Source organism: Aulonocara stuartgranti, assembly GCF_965226115.1.
Source record: "Aulonocara stuartgranti genome assembly, chromosome: 6".
Taxonomy (NCBI): domain Eukaryota; kingdom Metazoa; phylum Chordata; class Actinopteri; order Cichliformes; family Cichlidae; genus Aulonocara; species Aulonocara stuartgranti.
In genome coordinates this window covers 25,346,428-25,370,954 of record NC_138944.1, presented here as the reverse complement: position 1 = coordinate 25,370,954, position 24,527 = coordinate 25,346,428, and the positions used below count along the sequence as shown (strand labels likewise).

At 38.5% G+C, this 24,527-nt stretch overlaps 2 protein-coding genes across 5 annotated transcripts in view; one reads left to right on the top strand and one right to left on the bottom strand.

The window, feature by feature from the left end:
- The window catches only part of herc3 (HECT and RLD domain containing E3 ubiquitin protein ligase 3), a 36,933-nt gene extending 25,393 nt beyond the window's left edge, over positions 1–11,540 (bottom strand). The window contains exons 1-9 of one of the 3 annotated variants that reach the window (XM_082537619.1): positions 11,462–11,540; positions 9,932–10,282; positions 8,196–8,355; positions 5,423–5,499; positions 4,427–4,648; positions 2,258–2,349; positions 1,774–1,904; positions 1,046–1,197; positions 166–239 (exon numbers count right to left, since the gene is read on the bottom strand). In XM_082537619.1, the coding sequence (XP_082393745.1) occupies positions 166–239; positions 1,046–1,197; positions 1,774–1,904; positions 2,258–2,349; positions 4,427–4,648; positions 5,423–5,499; positions 8,196–8,355; positions 9,932–10,154 (1,131 nt within the window). In that variant the 5' untranslated portion in view covers positions 10,155–10,282; positions 11,462–11,540. Of the gene's footprint in view, positions 1–165; positions 240–1,045; positions 1,198–1,773; positions 1,905–2,257; positions 2,350–4,426; positions 4,649–5,422; positions 5,500–8,195; positions 8,356–9,931; positions 10,283–11,461 lie in introns of those variants that run through there. The other 2 variants (XM_082537620.1, XM_082537621.1) reach the window with 2 other exon arrangements.
- Positions 11,541–13,446: 1,906 nt separating this feature from the next.
- Positions 13,447–22,814, top strand: ppm1kb (protein phosphatase, Mg2+/Mn2+ dependent 1Kb). 2 transcript variants are annotated; one of them, XM_082537519.1, is made up of 8 exons: positions 13,447–13,908; positions 15,522–15,607; positions 16,607–17,133; positions 17,243–17,343; positions 19,182–19,347; positions 19,480–19,624; positions 20,511–20,645; positions 20,932–22,814. In XM_082537519.1, exons 3-8 carry the CDS (start codon positions 16,667–16,669, stop codon positions 21,061–21,063), a joined length of 1,146 nt encoding a protein of 381 aa, XP_082393645.1. In that variant the 5' UTR covers positions 13,447–13,908; positions 15,522–15,607; positions 16,607–16,666; the 3' UTR covers positions 21,064–22,814. The 2 variants fall into 2 exon arrangements, with proteins under 2 accessions (XP_082393645.1, XP_082393646.1); XM_082537520.1 differs by lacking the exon at positions 15,522–15,607.
- The last annotated feature ends 1,713 nt before the right edge of the window (positions 22,815–24,527 follow it).

Below are 24,527 nucleotides of genomic sequence, written 5' to 3'. Positions count from 1 at the left end.
GTTTCACATTTCTCTATATTTTTAACATGAAAATAAATAACAAAGCATTTATGTAATTCATGAAAATTCAAACAAACAATAACAATGGTAAAACTGGAAGTAAGTATATATTTTTAATTTTAAAAAATGTGATATTTTAGTATTAATCTTTATGAAATCACATACCTGCTCATTAGAGTACAATAAGAAGCTATGGTCTCCTCCACAGATGATTTTGGTCACGGTATACTGTTTTGATTCTAATTAAGAAACATAAAAAAGAGATAGACACTGAACATAATAACAGGGAATAAAATATATATATTTCACACTTTAAATCACTTTAAACTGCATGTGTCTGTAAAGATTCCTCACCTTGAGAAAAAAGATGATACACAGTAATGAAGGATAAAGAATAATACACTGTGGAAGCATAAAGCAATCATAAAGCATTTGGCTCAAAAGCTCTTCTTTGTGCTATTTCAATTTGATATACATGGCAGAATAAATTGTGTTCTTGCAGTCTCCTTACAATATATATATATATTTTAAATCTCTGCTGTGACTCACACCCCCTAGCCTACATTACAAGCAGATTGCAGGATGATTTCTGGTAAATCCAACAGAAGACACTGCTGTGCAAATACAAGCTGTTTTGGCTGAATACCAACTATCCTCTTGGTTGTTTTGGCAACAGCAACTGGAGCCAAATCAGAAATACCTCCGCAAGACAGTGAAGCAGCAGAGTCTAGCTGGACACTAACAAAGCCCACTGTATCGTTATCAGTCTGTTCTTTCTGTTTTAAGACTTCGTAAATTGTAAATTCTCTCAAAGTTCTCCATTGTCTTCAAGGAAAAAATCGGAAACAAGGTTCCCAGGACCATAATGGTTAGGCCAAATAAAACTGTAACATTCACAGCTGCCTGCCTGGATTTCCACTGCAGTTACCAGTAAAGGCACAAACAGGAAACATGTCTAACAAACGTGAGAAGTGGGAATGAGGCACTTTTAAAAAGGCATTCGGTCACAAGCATATAGGGACTGATCGGCAAGTCCTCTGCTTACCTCTTCTATGGAATTTTCCAGTCAGGAAACTGGCCTTGACAGGAAATGGGCTTCTGGCATCCCCCAGTATTCCTGTTCCCAGCTGGCCATGGCTGTTACAACCAAACGCATATACCACGCCAGAGGAAGGCACGAACGCCAACGTGTGGTGCCTGGCAAAAGGAAAAACCACGAAATGAAGAAACTCAAAAAAGTAAATTTACCACTTTGATAGTTACACGTTTACAGCATTAGATATGCAGTTAACATTATCAAAGGTACCTTACAGCTCTCTGATTTAACATGTTCAGTTTAGATCAGTTGTTTTTGCAGCAGATATTTTTTAATTATTACTAATGTTTATATATTTTTTTAATTTGGATTCTCAAAGAGAAGTTTTGTTCTAACGGTCAAGAGGATAAAAGAAATAACTGAGCAAAAAAAAAGATGCAACAAATGTCTGTGGCTGGAAGCAAAACAATCAAAGCTATTAACATTTAAGGGACAAGGTAACTTTCTATAAGTCTTTTCAGTATTCCTTTCCCATCAGGTGTGGAGAAAATACTAAAACAAAATAAACAAAAAAACACACACCGTACAAGAGAGTTAAAACTGCGGCTTTTTGAGAGTCAAAAAAAAGTTTAAGCTTCATAAACATAGACTTTACTCCAGTGTTGTTTTACTTGGTTTCATGAGATCGTATGGGTATAACCAACAAAAGCCCTCTGTAGGTTTATCAGAGACAGTACCTGCCACAGGTGATTTGGGACACCTCGGTGCCCATGAGCTCCAGCACTCGTCTAGGTAAAAGCTCACTATTGGTGGAGCCGTGACCCAGCTGACCCCACGAGCCATCACCAAACGTAAACAAGCCGCCATCCTGCCAGGAACAGTAAACACACTGACCTTTTCCGTGCTTTTTTCCATTTAAGAGGGAAACTTTATGCATAGTCTTGCACTAAAACACTTATGGCACACGTTAGGTGGTAGATTAAGATAAGATGGGGTTAGATCGTGTGGTTGGAATAAGACTCAGTTTTTAACTCTGTATTAACAGAGTGTTGTGTAAAATAATATAAATCTCTGGCACCAATTTTTATGGCAGCTAAACAAGAACGACCTAACAAAACAAGACTTTATAATATCTGGTTGCATAATATCTGTTACTAGAAATGGCCAAAATTAAACATCCATATGTAAAGCATGTACAACACAGTTAAACATAAATCATACCTTTGTCAAGGCTGCTGTATGTTCATCTCCACAGCTGATGTAAACAACTTTCTGAGATCTCAAAAATTTGATGTGGCATGGGACGGCACGATCTGTGGAAGGCGACAACACACGAGCAAGTCCACACTGTTAAACACTTCAACCAGATGAGTCCACTCAAATTAAGAAGATGCTGGAAAACACTTAAACTTTTGCATTCTGATTTAGCACCATAATGGCAACTAAACTAAACGTGGATATGTTAATTAATTAAATTATTTAATTATTTAATATTGAGGATCATTTCCATGAAATGTTAATAAATAGATCTCTTCTCCAAAATGGTGACCTCTAACTACTCATAAAACAAAAAATGAGCGTGAGAGCGATCAAGCTCGTTGCCATTGTTCCACAAACAATGGCAACAATACCGTTTTGCGGTAGATTTGCTGCTGTTGTCCTGTGGCCTGACCCAGTATTGGCCAAACTTTAAATGTCAGGTAGACATCTAAAGTTTGACTCTACAACACTTTGGTATCCGGAGGAGTTCATGGTCAACTCCATGACTCCAAGTGCCCAAATCATCACCCCTCCACCACCGTGCTGACAGATGGTATGAGGCGTTTATGCTGACATGCTGTGTTTAATTTTTCCAAATGGTGCTGTGCATTATGGCCAAACATCTGCACGTTGGCATAATGATAAATGGTAAATGAACTAGTTCTTATATAGTGCTTTTCTCCTCTAGCTGACCACTAAAGCACTTTATACAACATGCCTCATTCACACATTCACATCCATTCTATGCTTAAGTGCTTTCTATGTGACATTCAGAGACACAATAGAAATAGAAGCTTCCTATTAGTAGATGACCTGCTCTACCTCCTAAACTACAGCCACCCCAACGGCCTCATCTGTCCAAAGGACTTTATTCAAGAAGTCTTGCAATTTTCTCAGATGCAACTTTTCAAACCTAAGCTGTGCTGTCATGTTATTTTTAGAGAGAACAGGCTTCCTCCTGGTAACCCTTCCAAATAAGTAGAGGTGGGAATCACCATACATCCCACGATACAATATTATCACAATACTTAACGCACGATACGATATTATTGCAATTTTTTAAAAATATTTTGCGATATTCAGATTCTGTACATAAAGGTAAACTTTATCAATATTTATTTTATCTAATATCAAAGTCTCACACTCAGTCTCTCATTTCAGTCAGTTTTATTGTTGACAAACTGAACGGTTTGTATTACAGTCTAGTCCAACTTAACTGAATGCAACCATCTGGTACAATTATAGCTATTCTGAACTTTGAAATTTATGAAAACTATGCAGCCCATTCAGCAACTGAAGAATTTGAAAGTAAATTAAAACAAAATATAATTTTACATTAAATAAAAAAGTTTTAAACTTAATTAAAATAAAACATGTCTTAAATTAAAATAAGTAAACTGTCATGTTTATTGCTGCCATAAAAAAAGTTAAACACATTTGGACAGTGAAGGAATGTCAGGATTCTTGCTCAGAAAAAGGATCAACATGCTCTGAAGTCAGAGCATGTTCCAGTCCACAAAAACTTTTTTTGTAACAAAATATCGATTTCTGCTGTCCCTGTATCGATACATTATTCGCAAACAAAATATCACGATACTACACAGTATCGATTTTTTCCCCCCACCCCTACAAATAAGCCACACTTGTTCAGACCTTTTCTATTTGTACCATCATGAACTTTACAATTACCTGCTAACAGAGGCCTCTAGAGTCTGAGATGTAGCTGCTGGGTTTTTTGCAGTTTCTCTATGTATTGCTCAGTTTGAATTTGCTGAGACGTCCTTTCCAGGGAAGATTGTGGCATTGTGTTAAGACGTGAATGCTTCAGATCAGAAACTGCCAAAACGTCTGCTTTGATAGCGGTACTCACACTTGACAGTCATTATTAATTATTAATAGTACCTAGCTGTTACTTAACCTCTAAAATATTATCAAAAGAGTACAGGTGAACTTAGTTTTTCACAACACCATGTGGAGTACTGTGAAAACCTTTTTTTTTTCAAGCGCGAATAAATTGATAAAAATGTGAGACACAATATTACGTAAAGATTTATATAATTTGCATGAAGCTCTACACTCTGCATTATATCATATAACAGTCGCTGTTCTTTCTAACCAGGTGATTATTACCTTGTTTATCATTAAGGCCCAGTTGTCCAGCTCTGTTTTTGCCCCAGCCAAATACAGCTCCAGACAATGAGAGGGCAAAACTGTGGTCTCCTCCTGCCGTTATTTGTGCCAAAGGAATTCCTGCCAGAGACTTTAGAGGATGAGGGAACAGCTTGCTGGGCTCTCCTTTCCCCAACCCGAGCTGCCCGCTGGTGTTCTGGCCCCATGTGAACAGCTGGCCATCTGAGAGGAAAAACGCACATCATGAACTTTACCTCACATCAACACCAATAATGAACACAAAATACAGGGCAGATGTCTGTTTTATAGAGTGGCTATATTTAGAGCTGTTACAGGGTGTGGCTCAGACCTACATATTGCCAAAACATCAACAACACCAAATGTTTTCATTTATAGCCAAACTTAAATCAAGTCAAAGCTTACACCAAACATAAATAAATACACAACTTTTCAGGCTGACAGATAAATCACAGACCCCATTATCCTGTTAGTATTAATACATGAAGCTATGTGTGTTTAGCCCCAAGAAGCTGTGGTTCAACATCTGATCACATTTCTTTGGACAAAAAACAGTCAATTTAAAATCTCCCATAATGCAAAACCATTGCATTTTCTCAAACTATGCTCTCCTCCCTTTGCAATCACATATTTTAATGAAAATATTATGTCTTGAGTCCTAGTCATGCTAACCTTGATGCTGATGGTTGACACTTTGTTGTTACATTGATAAACACACACACTTGTTCTCCATCATTACTGCCTGGTGATTGCTCATAAAACAGCCTTGACCATGTGCAAGTTTCACTCAGATCTGACCAATACTGTTAAGGCTTAACGCTTCTAGTGAACTGTGGACGAGCGGATAGATGAGCTAAAATTTAAGAATTTATGAGGGTTTTCTGATGCCATACATTTCAGCTCGATTGGACACAGTTGGGATCCAACATTCAGATCGTGAACAGTGATGAGGTGTTATAAAGAAATTGTCTTTCACACCTCTAGAAAGTGCGATGCAGTGCTGATTCCCACACATTACTTGAGAGATGCGATGGTCACACAGTCTTTTGACCAACCTAGGATAAATTTAAAAAGAAACAAAAACATTTGTTTATCAAGCTAAAAAATACACATTTAAAACATTTCTTGTTTAAGTAGATGATGCATGAAAAGGCTGGGAATTCCAAATAATGTCAAACCTGATGTCTATTGTCTTAGCTGATTATAGGCCAATCACAACCTTCCTAACCTGCCTTTTTCAAAAAGTCTTGAAAGAGTAGTTGTAAAACAGCTAACTAATCATCTGCAAAGAAATTGTTTATTTTAAAAGTTTCAGTCAGGTTTTAGAATGCATCAGATTGCAGAGACAGCTTTAGTGTAGGTTACAGATGGTTTTCTTATGGCCACTGATGGTAGATTCCTGTCTGTGCTTCTTCTAAACCTCGGTGCAATGAGGTTCGATGACCATAATTTAATTACAGCGATTAGAGCATGCTGTAGCTATTCAAGGTGGTTCGAATCACATCTATCTAATAGACTTTTTACTTGCTATTTAACTTTTATTTATACAGGTAGCCCCATTGAGACTGAACATCTCATTTACAAGAGAGATCTAATTCAGACAAACTTCGTAAAATTATAACACTTCAATTTGTTCATGTTAATTGGGAGTCCTCTTTACACACAAAGGTGAATTATGGAGTTCTACAAGGTTCCACACTAGAACCAGTTCTGTTTATATTATACATGCTTCCCTTAGGCGAGGGGTGTTGAAATCCAGTCCTCGAGAGCTACTGTCGCGCTCCTTCTTCCGACACACCTGAACCAAATGAATGACTTGTTACCAGGCCTTTGCCAAACTTGATGGCATGCTGAAGGGGTAATCCAATCATTTGATTCAGCTGTGTTGGAGTAGGGATGGATCTAAAAGCCGCAGCTCTTGAGGACTGGAGTTGGACACCCCTGCCTTAGGCAAAACATATATTTTCACTCCTATGCAGATGATGCCCAACTTTATCTATCCATGAAGCCAGAAAACACACACAACTTAGTGAAACTGCAGGAATCTCTGAAAGACAAAGACCTGGATGACCTATAATTCCTAAATTCCGCTACAAACTAAGGTTAGCATACGTGGCCCTAAAAAAAAAATCTTAGAAATATGTTACTATATGCTTACTCTAAATGGGATTACCTTGGCCTCCAGTAACACTGTGAGGAACCTTGGAGTCATTTTGACCAGGATGTTTTTCAATGCACACACTAAGCAAATATATAAGAACTGCTTTCTTCCTTTCGTGCAATCTCTTTCTCAGATTGATACTGAAAAACTAGTATTTATTACTTCTACGATGCAGTATGGTAATTATTGATCTCCTAAAAACTCACTGAAAAGCTGGAAGCTTTTCAGTGAGTTTTTGTCACGAGTACTGACAGGGACTAGAAAGAGCATATTTCACCCATACTGGCTTCTCTTCACTGGCTCCCTTTTAAATCCATAATAATCGGGTCCCATTTTATGTTAAAGACCTCATAGTACCGCATCACCACAATAGAGCACTTTGCTCTCAGACTGCAGGCTTACTTTTAATTCCTAGAGTAGTTAAAAGTAGAATGGGAGGAAGAGCCTTCAGCTTTCAGGCCCCTCTTTTGTGGAACCAGCTTCTAGTTTGGATTTTGGAGACAGACACCCACTTTCCTTTTCAGATTAGGCTTAAAACTTTGCTTTTTAATCAAACTTATAGTTAGGGCTTGATCCAGTGATCCTGAATCCTCCCTTAGTCATGCTGCAATAGGCCTAGTCGGCTGGAGGCTTCCGTGATGTACTGAGTGTTTTTTTTCTCTTACCATGTGTTTTTACACTAATCTTCATTAAATCATTAGTTATTAATAATTTCTTGCGCTCTTCCACAATGTGTCTTTCTCATGTCATCCTTCCCTTACCCCCAACTGGTCGAGCCAGATGGCCGCCCCTCCCTGAACCTGCCTCTGCCTGAGGTTTCTTCCTGTTAAAAGGGAGTTTTTCCTTCCCACTGTCACAAAAGCGCTTGCTCATAGGGGGTGATCTGATTATTGGGATTTTCACTGTATTACTGTAGGGTCTTTCTCTTACAATACAAAGTGTCTTGAGGCATCTATTGTTGTGACTGGGTGCTATATAAATAAAACTAAGTTGAACTGAATTATGAAAGGCTGCTGCATACAAAATACTGACTATTAAACTATCTCGCTGAGTATATGTTTACATGGGGCTTCTTCTCCTCCACTATAACACTGAGGTTAGTCTGAGTAACCAATGGATTAACAATGAAGATGTCACTGTAGTTTTTCTTTCTTTTTAATAATGATTTTGTGAGCATATAGATATAAATATATTTCTGATATATCTATTTAGTCTTAGTCTCTTTTGTCTGCTTTCTTCCCCTCATAAACTTTCAGTAAATTGTCTATTAAAAATAAAATTGTTTGTCAGGGCACTAATTGCTTATTCTAGAAAACGTTTTGCAAACCACTTATTACAGTAAAATCCCATTTTCCCAGTATTTGCATGTGAAAGACTTACAGGAAGTCTGTGACTAACAGTTTTCAAATAGGCTCTGATAAACCTGTCTACGTCTGCACGCTCTATGGACACACTTAGCTGTGGCAGTGGCCAGATGTACGCTGTACAAGTAGGTGCTAGGCTGCTGGTAAGTACTGTAAGTTTTCCTACTGGCATGTGTAATTCTGTGTGGCCAGGCTAAACCCTTCTTCCTATAAACTACACGGGCACCTGGGAATTCGAACAGTCGTCTCTGTGGTCCCCAGTCCCAGCTGTCCCCCATCACCAGCTCCCCAGGCAAACAGTTGACCCTGTTCATTCACTGCCATCGAATGCCCCCGACCGCATGACACCATCGCAATCTTTTGGGTATCCAGAGCCCCAACAACCTCTGTGAAGAGATGACAGGTCTACAGTAGAGGTCTTTTCATTACTTTTACTCTTTACCCATTTGTTTTTCAGTTATAAGTCTAAATATTTTAAACTACATGCTATTTATTATGCAAGTATTTATTGTACACAATAATACAACAGATCCAAGAAACATAATATACACATTTCTTCTGAAAATAGTATATTATTAACTGCACTGAGAAATGCTGTGTTGAAGCACGTGCAAAAAGGATGTGTGGGTGAGACTTTGCAGTTGGTGTTGGTGGTATTCTGCTAAGGACCAACTAAGGGTTAGCTGCTTTAGACAAATTGAAAACTCAAAATAGTTGATAATGTGGTTTTAAGTGAGGTAAGACTATAGCATTTAATCAACAATCAACATTTTTAAGCTTGTTAAAAAGATTCAATAACATAAACATAAAATGATAAAGGCCTTATAACAAAAATATAATTATGCCAAGTTGGCCCAGCATGTTATACAACCTGTGAGATAACATCCCAGAATCTATGCAGTGTATCTAACTAAAGATGTGGATGGACATACTTCAAATAAATCTGTGTATGATTTTTAAGGTCCAGCAATTCTTGTATTTGTTCAGGGCTGTTACAAGTTCACCCACATGCCATAACAAAGAACATGTAGAACACATTTCCACCCACATAATACCAACACAGACCCATCATGTCTGCAGTCACTACCATTTTAGGAAAAATGCCCAAAATGTGGGTACACGAATCCTTTCTGTTTCATGTCAAACTCACCTAATGATGCCCAATTCCAGCATACAGTCATGCTGCTGTTACATGAGTGTCTGTGCTTTTTTTAAATCCTCAGTCATCCTGCTTCCACATCAGATAAAAACACAACAGCCACTGAACCTGCTAAGACTTGCAAAAGACATTTCACTGCATGCTCAGTCTTTGTAACTAAGCATCAGGGTATTTTTCTTCTCCCATATAAAATATTATTGGTGTCCACTAAAGAGCTTTCGGCTTATACTAAAGGAAAATAACCAGGTCTGTGATTTCTTTAAGTTTTTTGAAAGTGGAGTTTAATTTATTCCAGTTTAAAATTAATTATTATTTATCAAATGGCTGAGGAAAAAAAACTTTATATAAAACTTTCTATTATTTGAGGCAAAACATAAAACAGACTCTTTAACTCAAACAACTATGTGCAGACCAATCTTGCTCGTGTGCCTAATCACTCATCATAGATAAGTTTTAACCTTGGTTATGTGCAACTAAGTCAGCCAAACATCACTAACGGCCCAGAATTTCACCATCAGCCCATGCCCATTTGTATAACTACTTTAATTGATTAACACTTTTATTTAAACGTAAAAGATGCAAAATAACGAGCTAGGTTTTTAATACATAACTCCACTATAGTTGAAGAACAGAATACAATTTGACTTTTTTATTAGACCATCAATTCACCTCCTGCTTGTGCAGCCAAACACAGACAAAGACAAATCATGCCAAATCAGTCCAAATTCAGGCACATGCTCAAACATACTTGCTATGTTGTTCACCAGGGTGGTCCAATCTGGTGTTTCCAATTTAGAGCTTACCTGGGGAAGTCCCTGCTTTGTCATGACCCAGCTGTCCCCAGCTGTTAGAGCCACATGTGTACACACTGCCATCATACATAAGAAACACAGAGTGTTGGCTTCCACAGGCAACCTCTTTCATTCCCCTGCCACTGAACACATGACAGTTCCTCGGCTCAAACACAGGGTTCTTCTCCACACCAATACCCAACTGCCCATCCTTGGCATTCCCCCAGCACAGCATGTTGGTGAAGGGAGAGGAAATGAGCACCGATGTGAAGAGGCAAAGAGAGTGACAGCCAGATGGAGGAAGACTATAATGATCAAGCTCGAGAGCAGGCCCGCTTTCGCCTCTTCATGTAAATTCCAACCCTAGAAGCAAAAGAAACAGCGTGATTATGCATATTTCTTCGTAAGGAGCTGATTACTTTGCTCCATATGTGAACTCTTGACAGTTTTTCAATTAGGGAACAAGGACGGGCTCGGAGGTTGCTGTGGGTGTGTGTGACAGTGATGTAAGCATGATGACAGAGGAACAGGCAGTGTATTTAAATAAACCCTGTCAGTGTAATCCTGGCTTAAGCAGCTCCAAGCAGTCCCGCCTTAATGTCCAGCCTCTTCTAGCACAATAATATTACCAACTGAGTAAGCCAGAAAATACACAAAAGAGAAACGGGCCAATAGAGAGTATGCTTTACCTCACAATGTCCCAAAAACGTGACTTTTAAATATTATACATTTTCACTGTTTAAGGTGTAAATCGTAACTGGGATAAACGCCATATAAATATTTTTTATTAATACTATGAGTTATATCATTACAAGTATAACCTATATTACAACCCTGCAAAAACTAAACTGAATCACCTCTGAAAAAGGTGATTCAGAGGTGATTCAAAAAACACCTCTGAAAACAGTTGTGATGAGAGGATGCGGGCACATGTATTAGAAAGCACTAATTTACCTGGGAGGGTGGAGGAAAATATAGGGAATGGACCAAAAGCCCAGGGTGACCATCCTTATCGCAGTTAGTAAACATTAACTAAATGTTACATTAAATAAATATTAGCTATACATTATAGCTTTGTTTAGCATGCTATAGCACACCAGTCTTGGCTGTGAGTTGCTCCCGTGTATTACCAGTGCGCTATCATTATTATTATTATCTAAACACTGGTAGCTCGATGTGAGATACGCTTAGCTGTATATTTAGCTGTATTTTAAGTGTCAGCGGCTGCTTTATCGTTTGTGAGGACCAGCACGTTAAGTCAGGTTAGCTTCCTGACCCGTGCTGTGTGTACATTACAAACACATCCTGCAGCAGTGGCTAAATGTCCCCACTGACATTACCTGAGTAAGTTTGTTAGCGAGCCTGACAAACCACACAAGCCGTTATAGTTAATAGCTAACTAACGTTCGCAGGCTAAAACAGCGCTGGCTGTCAGTCTTATAGCTAAAAAACAGAGACCCGCTGGCTAGCCGATGAACACAACCTAAGCACAGCGGCGCTGTTTTACAGCTGGGTGGTGCAAAATTAAAACAGTGTGTTTACCTTGACAGATGCATTCTGAATTTGGGCGACTGGTTTCGGTTCATCAGCCCAGAAAACAAACGAGGAAGTGCCACAGCTGCTTACGTCACTAGACGTTATGGGCAGGAGACAATGTGATTGGTCCGCCGAGCATGGGGCTCTACCAATGGCTGTGTCCGAATTGGTGAATGCCTACTAGCGTAACAACAAAGTCCGTGAACATTAAATCTATTGGTGTGGCTATTTTATTTTCCCAATATTTAATACTTTTTTACAAGCTTTGTTTAAAATGGCGGAGGCTCTTAATTTTAATATCTGAATCATGTCAGCATCCCGTCAAACTAAGTCTTTTAGGTGTTATGTTTCACGTTTGTGTTAGGTATTGGAAGGTCCTGTGATGTTTTTTATGTGAGTGAAGTTGCCCCCCCCCCCCCCACCCCCCACCTTCTTCAAATCCAACAAAAGTGGTCCACAATATGTACGTCTCCCACAGTGTGTGTCTGACAAGGTAATCAGCAACACAGGGGCACCACAAGGGACTGTCTTTTCTACTATTTGTTTATAATGGAGCATTGTAAGGAAAGATAATTTCCCCTAGGGATCAATAAAGTAATATTATTCTAATTCTGATGTACTGTCTGAGTACTTGTGTATACATTTTCTGCAGTTTTATGTATTTATTTCTACTTTTTCATTGCAGGAAAACATTTTGTTTATTTCACTAAATGTATCTAATAACAGCGTTATGCACATATCAGAACCTTGACATATGTCAAATTTTGAGGTTTGACTTTTTTTTTTTTATCCAACTCATCCTAGTTAACGACTTATCTTCCACTTTTACCCCCAGGTATGGAAAGAGTTTGACACACTGGCTGTATCCCAATTCAGGGTCTGCAGCCTTAAAGGCCGCATTTTAAGGCCAATTACGTCACAGCGACACGATGAAGGCTGTCCCAATTCAAAGGCTGCTCGAAAATGCGGCCCTCAAATGCGTCCTTCATTTCATTGAATTTTAAGGATGTGGCGGTGGACTCCGTGGCCCAACATATCCCAGAATGCATAGCGCGGCAGTGGGTGTGGATAATTTTGCCGGAAAAAAAACGGCGGAAGAGGGGAGGCCGAAGAGTAAACTTTTAAAAGTAAGTACTGAATATTATGTTACTTATTTATGTGCGAATGTTTAATAACGAAGAACATTAAAACATTACTGTTGGCCACATGTCGGCAAAGTTATGTGACATTAGCGATGTTTGTACTAACTTGGTTTTAAAGCCGTAACTTTAAAATATACACCGTTCAATTGTTGACGTTAATCTTACAGAGAATGTGATGATTTTATGGATATTTAAATTAAGCACTGAGACAATTTTAGTAATGCCAATATATTAAAAGAACAATATTTGTCTCTCATATATATAACACAGTTATATATGCAGTGTCAAAGAAACCTGTCTTTGAGTGAAGATTTAAGGTGACAGGAAATATAAATAATATAAACAAATGCAGCTTGAATCTTTACTGAAGCTCAGTATTTGAAACAGAGTTCATTCACTGCTGTAATAACTAATGATTGAAATTATAACTTTAATATTGGCCATATTATATTTACATTACCAAAGTGAGATGACTTTAGTCTCATGAACAACATTAGCTAATTGTTATTTACTAGCTAATCTTAAATGACTGTTCAGTACAGAAGTGAAGCCCAATAATCATGATTTCACAGTCAGCCTCAGATACTTACCAAATCAAAGCTCATGTAGAAACAAACAAACAAATGAACAAAAGATTTTCTCCTTCATTTCTGTCAAACAAAGCTGTATGAAACGTTTCCAGCTGTTAGTGTCATGGTTGCTAGGCATCCTGGGCAGCGAGACGGAGGCTAGACTGTCCCATTTCACAAGCCTCTCACTTCCGGCCTTTGAGTACGCGGCCCTTGTGGGCCATTAAGGCTGCAGACCCTGAATTGGGATACAGCCCCTGTTTCGTTCTCCACCCAGTAACCTAGATTCCAGCAGGCAAAGATTGGACTGACGTAAACACCCAGGCCTAAATTACCTACTGGAGGCTCCGGGTCTAAATTAGTGCCCTGGCCATAAAGAAACCAGAAGCTTAGTGAACAAAATCAATGCTTGGATGACGACATTGTGTCACAAATTGTATTTTCTATTCCTACATTGCCCTTTCGGTGTTTCGCGACAGTTGGCGCTTAGAGGTGCAGCTTTATTATTGGTACCCATAGCTGCCATTAAGACTTTTTTCGGCTAATTTTATGCGCTGTAGACGGGGCGTCAATGTGGGCGGATACTCTTACAAGATTTTGATTGGTGCGGTCACATCATAGGCCTTGCTGTTTGATAACAAGGCAAGACGAGGGGGCAACCGTTTTCATTCAATTTGTTATCACGCCACAAGAAGCAAGCAAAGGATCTTTAAAGTTGACGAATACATCTGAAACTCTCGAGGTATGGCTTTTAGTCAACATGCAACTGAAATCTCGGTAATGTTAGACGAAATGGTAACTTTTACCTGATGCTATCTACCTTGTTAGCTTGCGTGCTACAGAGCTATCGTTTGCAGCTAGCTAGTTAATGCTAATATGAAAAATGGATGACGTTACCGTTTATATACTGCTTCTTTTCGTAAGTGTATTGAAACTGCATTTTATTAAGGACTGCTTCTTATTCAGATTCTCTTAGGATAGCACTTCTAAGTGCCTCACACATTTATGATATTGGGATCGATAGTGGAGCAGTTAGCTTAATGGCTATTGCATCATTCTTTAGCTTTGCCTTTGACGCACATTCTGAGAACCTTCACAGACATGTTGACGCACATGAATACACGGTTTACCCTGAGATGATTTACAACATATGGACGATATAGCACGTCGGAAATTCTCCCTAATCAGTGTTTATTCACTAATTAAACCAAATACAATAAAGGTCATTCATTAATGCTGTCCGAGTAAATGTTGCTTATTAACCCATAAGAAGCCCTGTACACAGTGAGGAAAGTTCCTGTTAAGGCTTTAACACTCTCCTATAGGTTTTACTAACAGTAAAAAGAGTCTGGGCTCATATATGTTAAATTTTAAGTGTACAATAGTGTGAATTGAGGTTGCTATAGTAGATGTCCGAAAAAGGCTGTGCGTGTTGTTGTTACTGAAAGGAAGGTTTGTTTGTTTTTTTTAAATGTCCTTTCAACTCGACAAACCTTGTTGTTCAATAGCCAGACACGGATTTCGTAAATGCCAAGTAACAGGCAAGACTATGGTTTGTTGGTGGCAAAGAGTAAATTGTAAAGTTTGTTAAATTTTATAATGACCTTTATCTCCGCTAGTGTTGAGCTATAACCTTCAATTATTTTATGCCTCTTCATTCTTTAGTATGCTAGGAATCTGTATAATCTTAATGAACTTCAAAAAAAGTTTGCATATGCTACATTTAGTTGAGATTGTTAAGAATATATGCTTATGTGTTGTTTATGTTTTGAGCGACCTCTCATTTCTTTACGTTTTCCTGGGAAAATAGGAAATAGTTGGAAATCAAGTATTTGGGGTAAATACAGAGTTTTTATAATTCTAACAAGCTTAAAAGTCAATATTTGGAATGACTACCTTTTATTCTTTAAACAGTCTTCAGGACTAGTTCTCCAGACTTTTTGAAGGACATTCGAAGCTCTTCTTTGGATGCTTGGTGCTCTTTGTTCCATTTTCCTTGACGGTGATCCCACAATGCTTCAATAATGTTAGGGTTCGGGATCCGGAGAGGCAAATCTATGACTAATAACTCTTAAGCTAATTTTTAGGCTACTTATATTTTTTGCTGTGTACTTGTTCAGTTTTCTATTTTAGCACATATTGCAGAGTTTTCAAACAACAGCTTTTTGAAAACTTTGTTGGTGTAAAAATACTTCTGTTCTGTCAAACTTATCTTTGGAGTTTTTTGTGGATTAAACTAAAGAAATGTCTTTATGTGACAGGCCGCTACTAACCAAGTGCCTAAAGATAAAAAGGATAAGATTGGTTATTTCAAGTCAAATCAAGTGGCTTTATTTTCATTTCAACCATGTGCAGTGGTACAGTACACAGTGAAGCAAGACAACGTTCCTCCAAGACCACGGTGCTATATTTAACAGACAATCAACACAGGACTACATAAGGTGAGCAAGAAAAGTGTGCAAAGATTGCACACACAAAAAGACAACCAGTTGCCAAGTTGTCTGTTGTGTGTAGACACAACACTGGCTCATCTCTTGAATCGCATTGTGTAAATACTTAAATGATTCATGGGTCGATGTTGAGTAACTTAAAAAAACAACAAAAATGGTCAAGTATAAGGGCTGAACTGAAAATGAATGAAAAAGCAGCCAGTGTCCAAAAGAAACTTTGAAAGACCTTCAATCAAAATGTAAAGAAAAGTGGAATGATTCAAGGCTTTTGCACAGTATTAGACATAATTTTATGTCATTTTATGTTACGTTCTATTTGTTTAGCAGCTCTTGGAAGATCAGCAATAAAATTAAATAAAACTGGGTAAAGCTTTTAGTAGTTAGTCGGCAAACACAGAATCCCTGTGGTATCCTTAAATGGAACTTCACAGTAGTAAATGCGCAACACTTTGAATTTAGAATTGAGGATGATTCTTATTGTTAGTTGACTAAATTTTTATTTGAACGTGGTGAATGTGTGAACATGGGGTCTTGAACACAAGACCTGTTGGGCTCCAGTTACTGCCTGTCATTATTTTCTGTCAAATAATAAAAGGTTCAGGAAGTTCACAGGGGGTTCAAGGAGATGACGTCATCTAATAGTCTTAATGCAACATCGATTAAGTATATTTAAAAGTAACCACTTGATTATTTTTAAGCAAATGATCAAGATTAGTATCAGATGCTAGTAATAGTTAGGAGGTATTTGTCACTTATTACTAGATGGATTACATTTCAAATGTTTCAAAAATATGAAGGAATTTGTGTAATCTCAGTTTTTTTCTATCTGATTTGTGTTTGTGTAATGATTTCTAGTTTGAAGAGACCTTTAGTCCTCATAATGGAGCCTCCTCCTAAACAAATAAAAGATTTTTGTCATGCTGTGTTCCCAGTCTAAATGATGGATTTTAATTTTTTTTTCCTTTTCTCTTATTTTCCTGCTTTGTCCAGACAGTACACTGTTCTGCCTCTCCATCCAGTGGCTTCCGAGGTGTTCGTGCTGTCAGGGTGATGTCAACAGCCTGTCTCGCACGCTTGGCAAGATGCAGTGGTCTTCACGTGGGTCGAGCCGGTCTTGTACAGATGAGCGTAGTCCCCCTTCCAGTCCAGCATGACAGCCACTTCCAGTTCATTTTCCGCAAACCGTTCCACACCCCGTCAGAAACTCGGCACAGTAATACACGCTTTGATCCAGACAGCAGCGGCCGCCCCACTACCTGGGATTCATTTGGAATCTGGGACAATCGTATCGATGAGCCCATCCTGCTGCCCCCCAGCATTCGTTACGGCAAGCCCATTCCCAAAGTTAGCCTATCCAAGGTAGGCTGCGCCTCGCTCATTGGTCAACGCAAGGACAATGAAGACCGCTACCGGGTCTCCGAGCTGACCGACAGGGTGCTCTACTTTGCTGTCTTTGATGGGCACGGTGGATCGGAGGCAGCTGACTTCTGTGAAAAATACATGGAAAAATATATCACGTAAGGAGTTCGTATGAGTCGCTGTCACAAGTAGCTTATTCATTTCTGAATAATGTGAATGTCAGATGTCACAGCTCTGTAAGTGATTTTTCTTTCTGATTTCCTCAAGGAACCTTCTTGCAGACGAGGAAAATCTGGAATTAGTTTTAACAAAAGCCTTCCTTGAAGTAGACAAAGCTCTAGCAAGGCATTTGCACTTCTCTCCAAATGGTAGGTGCTTTCACATTATATGTTCTTGGATATGCTGTGTACTCTGTTTTTATGTGATGACACTTGTTTCTTCTCTCTTCAAACATAATTTACTTATCCTACTTAGGCGTTGAAGCTTTGGATTTCCCCACTGAGCACTTTTGGTTAGAGGTCTGTCATTTTCCCCCCAAGTTCCTTAAATAATTCATGAATAAATTAGCTACGCGTAGAAGATATGTTAGTGTTTTTCTTGCTTCCAGCACGACATTGCCAGAAACAGAAAGGTAACAAATTAAAGGAAAAATCAGAGTACACATTTGGATAAACGGAACAGCTTTACCTTACATGCGTGACGCCACACAGGGTTTACCCAGTGGGTCGATTAATGAGAAAATTGTAGGAATTCTTGACTGCTGTTATCAGATCTCGACCATTTAAGAACGTCACTACCCCGAGGTACCTCCTAGTGAGAGAATATCATTTGGACAGAATCAGATCTGTCAGTAGAGGTTTAAAGACTTTGCATAATTAGTTAATAGTGAGTTTTCCTTTAATTTGTCACCAATCTGTTTACTTTTCTTTGTCTGCAAAGTGTTATGTTTAAAGCAGGCATTTTTATTAAGGAATGTTTGAGTATAACTCAAAAAAATTAATGCAAAACATTTCCCTCAATAAATCTAATTTACATGTTTGCCCTATTTCTGTAAAATTCATCAGCTTAGCTTGAAATTTCTCAACCACCTTTTATGTCTTAAGTTTAATGATATATGAACGCTAGTGTACTTGTTACATGGCCTCACTTTGGCCTCACTCTGTGAAATGTCCCAATATGCCTGTATGTGTGTGTGCATGTTATCTACGGCAGCTGCGGAGCCAGCTAAGAGCTGGAAGCCCTTGGCACCAGTGTGGATGACGAGAGGCTAGATATTGAAGGAGAGTCCAGCGGGTCCTAAATCCTGGACTACTGGAAGGTTCCCTATCTTTCTCTCACTTCTCTCTCTCTCTCTCTCTGCCTCTACCTATCTCTATCTCTCTTTTTGATTTTTCTCTTCTCACCAAGTGTATGCAACGCTTCTTGTGAGACAGTGCTTCAGTTTGAAAGTTGTGTGAGATTTATGTTGTCAGCGACAGATCCAGTCCATGTTTAATATTCAGATTAAGCTTTAAAGAACGTTAAGTCTCTATCAGCTCATTTAATTCTGAGGAGAGGAAAGGATAAACTTTTTAATTGCATAAAATTTTACCGTTATTTATCTACCACCAGAACATTGTTTGCCAATGTCAAATATTTGACAGTAAAACTTGTTAATCTTCTTTGTTCCAGTAATTTCTCAACATTTGGCATAAATAAAACATTTTTTTCTTATTTATTTAAAACGCAAGTCGTTTACTTTACTGAGTCAGTTGAACATAATATTTCTTGTGACTGACTTATTATATTTTCTCAACCCTAGAGGCATCCATGGTGAACATAAGAGGAAAGATAAAATGCTGAACTCACTATTATGACATTCTCTGATGTTTCTGTGTTGCTTTACGAGTATCAGGCCCAGTATCGGGCACTGATAAATGTTGTTGTTATTTATTATCTTTTTGGATTCAGCTTTAGACTTACCTGCTGTAACATTTGCTCTGGACCTCAGCTCTATTCTGCAACAGTTCAACCTGCATGTGTGACTGCCTCCTCTGTTGTTTACTGTGTGAATATCTGTAGTTTTTTCTAAGTCTACTACATGGCTTCCCACCCATGTGTTCATGTTGTAGCGTGTGACTGCGAGTGCGTGAGATACACCATGTTGTTGTTAACACTATGGGCAGTGGCTTTGTGGAGCTTGAGATTTTCTCGTATGTCTCTGTAGCACCCGGGATGAACGCAGGAACCACCGCCACCGTGGCCCTGCTGAGGGACGGCATCGAGCTGGTGGTCGGCAGCGTGGGTGACAGTCGTGTCATGTTGTGCCGCAAGGGCAAGGCCCTTAAACTCACTGTTGACCACACCCCTGAGAGAAAGGATGAAAAAGACAGGTACATGATGCTTTTAAAAGCAGGTTTTAAACTTCATTTTTTCTTTCTTTTTTATTAATTGTAAGTGCCCTGAAAAGAATCCTGCCTTCGTAGCATACATGTACTAATATACCGATCTGCACCTGTTTAAAGGATAAAGAAGAGTGGGGGGTTTATCACCTGGAATAGCCTGGGGCAGCCAAATGTCAATGGCAGGTTGGCAATGACGCGTAGCATTGGAGACTTTGACCTGAAGAAGACTGGAGTCATTGCTGAACCTGAGACCAAAAGAGTAACGGTAGGTTTGTAAATTTAGTTTGTCACTGAAATATATATTTTTTGATACATGTTATCTTCAGAAGATGCAGTTTTTGTCATTTTTCCTCTGTGCACCACCACAGTGGGTCTTAAATCAGACAATAAAGATGCAACTGACTTTCAAACTTTTGAGGGTTTTTACAAAAATGTTAGTGTATAGGCACATATGGCTGCCAATGGAAGCAAGGCACTGGGGTTATTGGTAATGTGACTGCTGACAGAAGTAGCAGGATGAATTCTGAAGTGTGCATGTCATGCTGCAAAAAAAATTTGACAGTGCAAATGATAATGACCTAAAGCAAACTGGAAAAACAACCCAAGAGCTTCTTGAGGGAAAGAAATTTGATATTATTCAATGGCCAAGTCAGTCACATGATCGTAACCAAACAAAGCATGTCTTCAGTTACTAAAAACCAAACTGAAGTCACAGAGAGACACAAACAAGCAACAACTGAAGGTGGCTGCAGGAAAGCCCTAACCGAGCAGCTCGAGGGAGGAAAGCATTAGGTGAGACCTTAGCCACTGACTGCAAAGTTCACCCAGGTGTTTAAAAACAATCCTTATATTTAAAATGTTTGTCCGATTATTTCTGAGGCACTGAAAATGGGGACTGTTTTATAAAAATGACTGCAAAATATTTTGTTTGTATTTTGTACGTCACGATTGTTTGATTTAAAATCCACATTGCTGGTGTATTGGGCAGAACCATGGACTGTTTTAATGCAGATCTCTGCAACAGCACATTTTCACATCTGTTGTTCGCTGAAGAAGACAGTAAAGCCAGTCTTACCATCTTCTTGTAATAGTTCAGTAGATTTGTCTTTTTAATGTCTGTTATAAAGTATTATTTATTTATTCCCTTTCAGTTGCACAATGTCCATGACTCATTCCTGGCGCTGACCACAGATGGCATTAACTTTATTATGAACAGCCAGGAGATCTGCAATGTCATCAACCAGTGTCACGAACCCAAAGAGGCAGCACAGAGAATATCTGAGCAGGTAAAACATTTGATGCTTTTGTTGAATATTAGCCCATGGGTCAATGTGTTACCTGTTCTCCTACAAAGTTGTTTGTTGCTGGGTTTCATTAAGTTTTGGTTGACTCATGTACTGAAATGATCTGTTAGACACAAAAAAGCTTCCCAAAACCGTGTCCATGTTTCCTCAAGTCTGGAATTTCCTACAGAAGATTAATTTTTGCTTGAATTTATCATTCATCCGATGACTTTCTCTAACCTTGTTGTGCTTCACATTGCGGTGCTCTGTTTTGTTTTGTTTTTTTAAGGCTATTCAGTATGGTTCAGAGGACAACAGCACAATCATCGTGGTGCCGTTTGGTGCCTGGGGAAAGCACAAGAGTTCAGACACGAGTTTCTCTTTCAGCAGAAGCTTCGTGTCCAGTGGTCGCTGGGCATAGGCTGCGGGACATAGGATGAAAGGACGAGGTCTGTTTAAGACTTTGTTAACATGTGCAATACATTTGGCTTCCTGTAAAGAAACATTGTAAAAAGTGTGTGGTTTGCCGAAATAATGACACCTAATGGCTACAACATTAATTACAGTTGCATGATGTTTATTGCCTGTGTGAACAAAGAGGCAGTGAATTCATGGGGGTAAATCTCCCTTTATACAAGGTTGTATCTACTAGCAAGCCAATGACCTCATAGGTGCTAAAAGTGTGTGAGCAGCAGACGGGAATGTGTGTTGGCTAAATCTGTAGCCTGCTCTACAGATTTAATTCCTCACCTTCTTCTGCCATTCACACGTTGTTTTATCAGTTTAGATTCATCACACCACAATCTCACTCACAATTTCATTTTTATTGTTAACCTACATTTTTAAAGAAAATGTATCCCACCAGTTTTAAGAGCACAGGTTTTAAGTTTGGACCATTTCTCCATTTTAATTTTGGGAGCAAGTGCAACAAAAGGAGTCAGGGTTGGGCAATTGAACTACAGTGATTGGTCATCAGCTGCTGTGAAACCCACACCTTGGTTGAAGAACTGGTGTCACTGATAAAGTCACTGACTGGGCCTTAAAAACTTTATGGCAAATTTAAAATATCTAAATTATATAGCTTTCCTATAAGAATTGTTCTTGTACATTTAGTTGCAAACCAACACTTTAAAATTTCCTTTATATTTAAAGAAAAACAAAATTTCTTAAAGAGCCGCAGAAGTTATTGGAAGACTTGGACAATCTTAAAAGATGTAAAGGTTTTGAACAGAGCTGCCTGGACAGCATTTTGGTGACTGAACTTGGTATTTATATAGGAATAAAAATGAAATTTTATGTTTCTTTGCCAGGCTTGCTTGATTTGCAACAGGTCCTTTAAAGGGGACTTAAGTGTTTGAGGTACTGAATCATACTGTTTCTGTTCTGTAAATAATCATCTGTGTGATATGTACACCTGGAAAACTGGTCTCACCTATATTTTCTTCATATCTCAGCTACGTTTGGCACATCAGAATATTCTACACATGCAGGTCTTTAGACACGGACCTGTGGTGTGAGTAACCTGGGGTTATTTTTGGTTTTCCACCGTTGTGTGTCAGTCAGACACAACAAAGCACACCTAATGCAACACTAGAGAATTGTTTAGCTAAGAGCCATGTATGACAATGTGAATGTTTGCTTAAACTGAAACAATGTAACCAGTCTCTGTAGGCTATAGGTGTGACTAAGCTGCTCAAGTCGTGTTGGCTGACCTTATGTGAGTGGATGTGTTTTCAGACTTAATCCGTTGAGCTGGTGGTGTGATCTTTTATTTTGTCCTTGTTAAGGCTAAAGAAATACAGCACGTCATATTTATCAGCATTATTTTATCTGTGAGTTCCTAATGTTGTATAAACTGTCATCTTGTAAATGTTCATGTAAATATATTTTCTCTCCCTTATTCTTGTATCTAACGGGACTTTGGATATTATAAAGGCGCTTGTGTGTATGATTTTCAAAATAGTTAACAAGCCTTCTGTCAGAGTTACTCTCTAACCTTGTGTTCAGTATTTTACTGTACTTTGTTGCACTGCCTCTGAAATATAATCATTGTGGTGTTGGATCTGCACCTGGGACCCAAATGTGACCGTTTGAACGACACTGTTAGTACTGTACTCTTGGTCTAAACGGCTTGTGACACTTTCAATAAAAAACGATACATTTAGAAACAGTTTTCTTTGTAACATGGACGTGTTGTTATCCTCGTGTAGGTGATCGAATGCTTTTGTCCATACAGTGAAAGATTTACATCAACAGAGCAGTTTACATGCCACTTCAAACAGATAAGAAAACATTGATATTTTTTAAAATATTTATTTTTGCATTATGTCTACATATATTCCAGATTTTTCTTTACTTTTTTTTTTTTTTAAATTTATTTTTTTAACATTGCCAACGAGCTCAAACTTGGTCATCTTTATTTAGAAAATTACAAATTGTATGGAAGAATTTGATAAATTAAAGAAGGCAGGTGTCTGAAAAATAAATCTTGGACACCTTAATTGAGTCCAGAGTTAGGAAGCTCTGCTCCACCTACTTGACTAATTAAATAACAGGTATACGTAATAAATAATGAAATCTTAATTGTTGTCAGTTAGACAAGAACACAATTTTTTTTTTTTTTTTTTTTTTTTTTCAGTTAAAAAAAAATCTCATTTTTATCTGGATTGATTGTGTAGATTCAAACTGCTTTAAGTTGTTGGGGAAACAACCTGACAAACGAATAATAAAAAAACTTCCTGTTTATCCTCAGAACAAATTCAAGAAATTTCCAAATGTAAATGGAGAACTAGACAAAACTAGACATTCACTCAGTTGTGGTCAATGTCAGTTTGATTTCTACAGCACTTTGGTCAGCCATGTTGCTTTTTAAAGTACTTTACGGGTTGGTTTAAAACCACATGAAACTACACATTAATAAAACAAAATCAAACGAACATATTTGAATAAAACAAGATAATAATAATAAAGGGGAACACAACATAAAAAGCCTGATGGGACTTGAATTTGACTTTGAACTTCAATTAAAAGGCTGGATTTAAAAGACTGCATAAACTACAGTACAAATATCAAGTGGCAGGTTATTGCATTAGTCTAGGGTCGGCAGCTGAGACTGAATCGAGACTTCGGTTGCACTGAGAGCATCTGGCTACATGTTTTGGAGTTATATAGGTTGAGCGGCTTGACTAAATAGATGAATGACATATTGTTTAAGACTTTAAAAGTAAGTCAGAAAGCAGCCATCTCAGATCTATGTGAAAAGTGCCGTGTGCCACAAGGATACATGACCACAGCATGGAGATACTCTGAGAGAATATTCTGAGCCACTGTGAGATTTCTCCCAAGGCCACCAAGGGGAGACAGAACTCAAAGTTAATGTTTGTTCTGACACTGATCCAATGGATCCACCACAGAATCCACGGCAAGAAGCACTGAGTGGGATTGCTTCACATCTTTCCTTGTCGTGGGTTCCAGAGTCGTTTTCCATCCCTGCCTTCTGAACATGAATGCAGTAGACGTCTTTAGGTGGAAGCTTCCACAGAGTAGAGTTACTCCGTGACACCAAAGAAGTTACATAAGACCACTTTCCTAACGCACTTATGTTGAAAATTGATAGGCACACTAATGCACACATGCAGACTCTTTCAAACTCTGGACGCAGCATCACACCGTTGCAATCTAATGCTGCTAAAATTAGGATCATAGTTCTCTACAGTCTTCACAGGATTGTTGGCAACCTAACAGAGACTATATCTTGTGCAATAAATCCATTATGCTCTCCTGTGAAACCTGATCCTGTTTAGTCAAGAGTTGCATGAAGACACAGATATAAATTTTCTTTTACACGCAGGCATTGAAATCCAGCATTCACAGTCACACTCTGGG

Coding starts and splice junctions, on each gene's coding strand:
- ppm1kb (XM_082537520.1), top strand. CDS start 16,667: ATGTCAACAGCCTGTCTCGCACGCTTGGCAAGATGCAGTGGTCTTCAC. Junction 17,134..17,242: donor TACATGGAAAAATATATCAC/GTAAGGAGTTCG, acceptor GATTTCCTCAAG/GAACCTTCTTGCAGACGAGG. Junction 20,646..20,931: donor CACAGAGAATATCTGAGCAG/GTAAAACATTTG, acceptor TGTTTTTTTAAG/GCTATTCAGTATGGTTCAGA.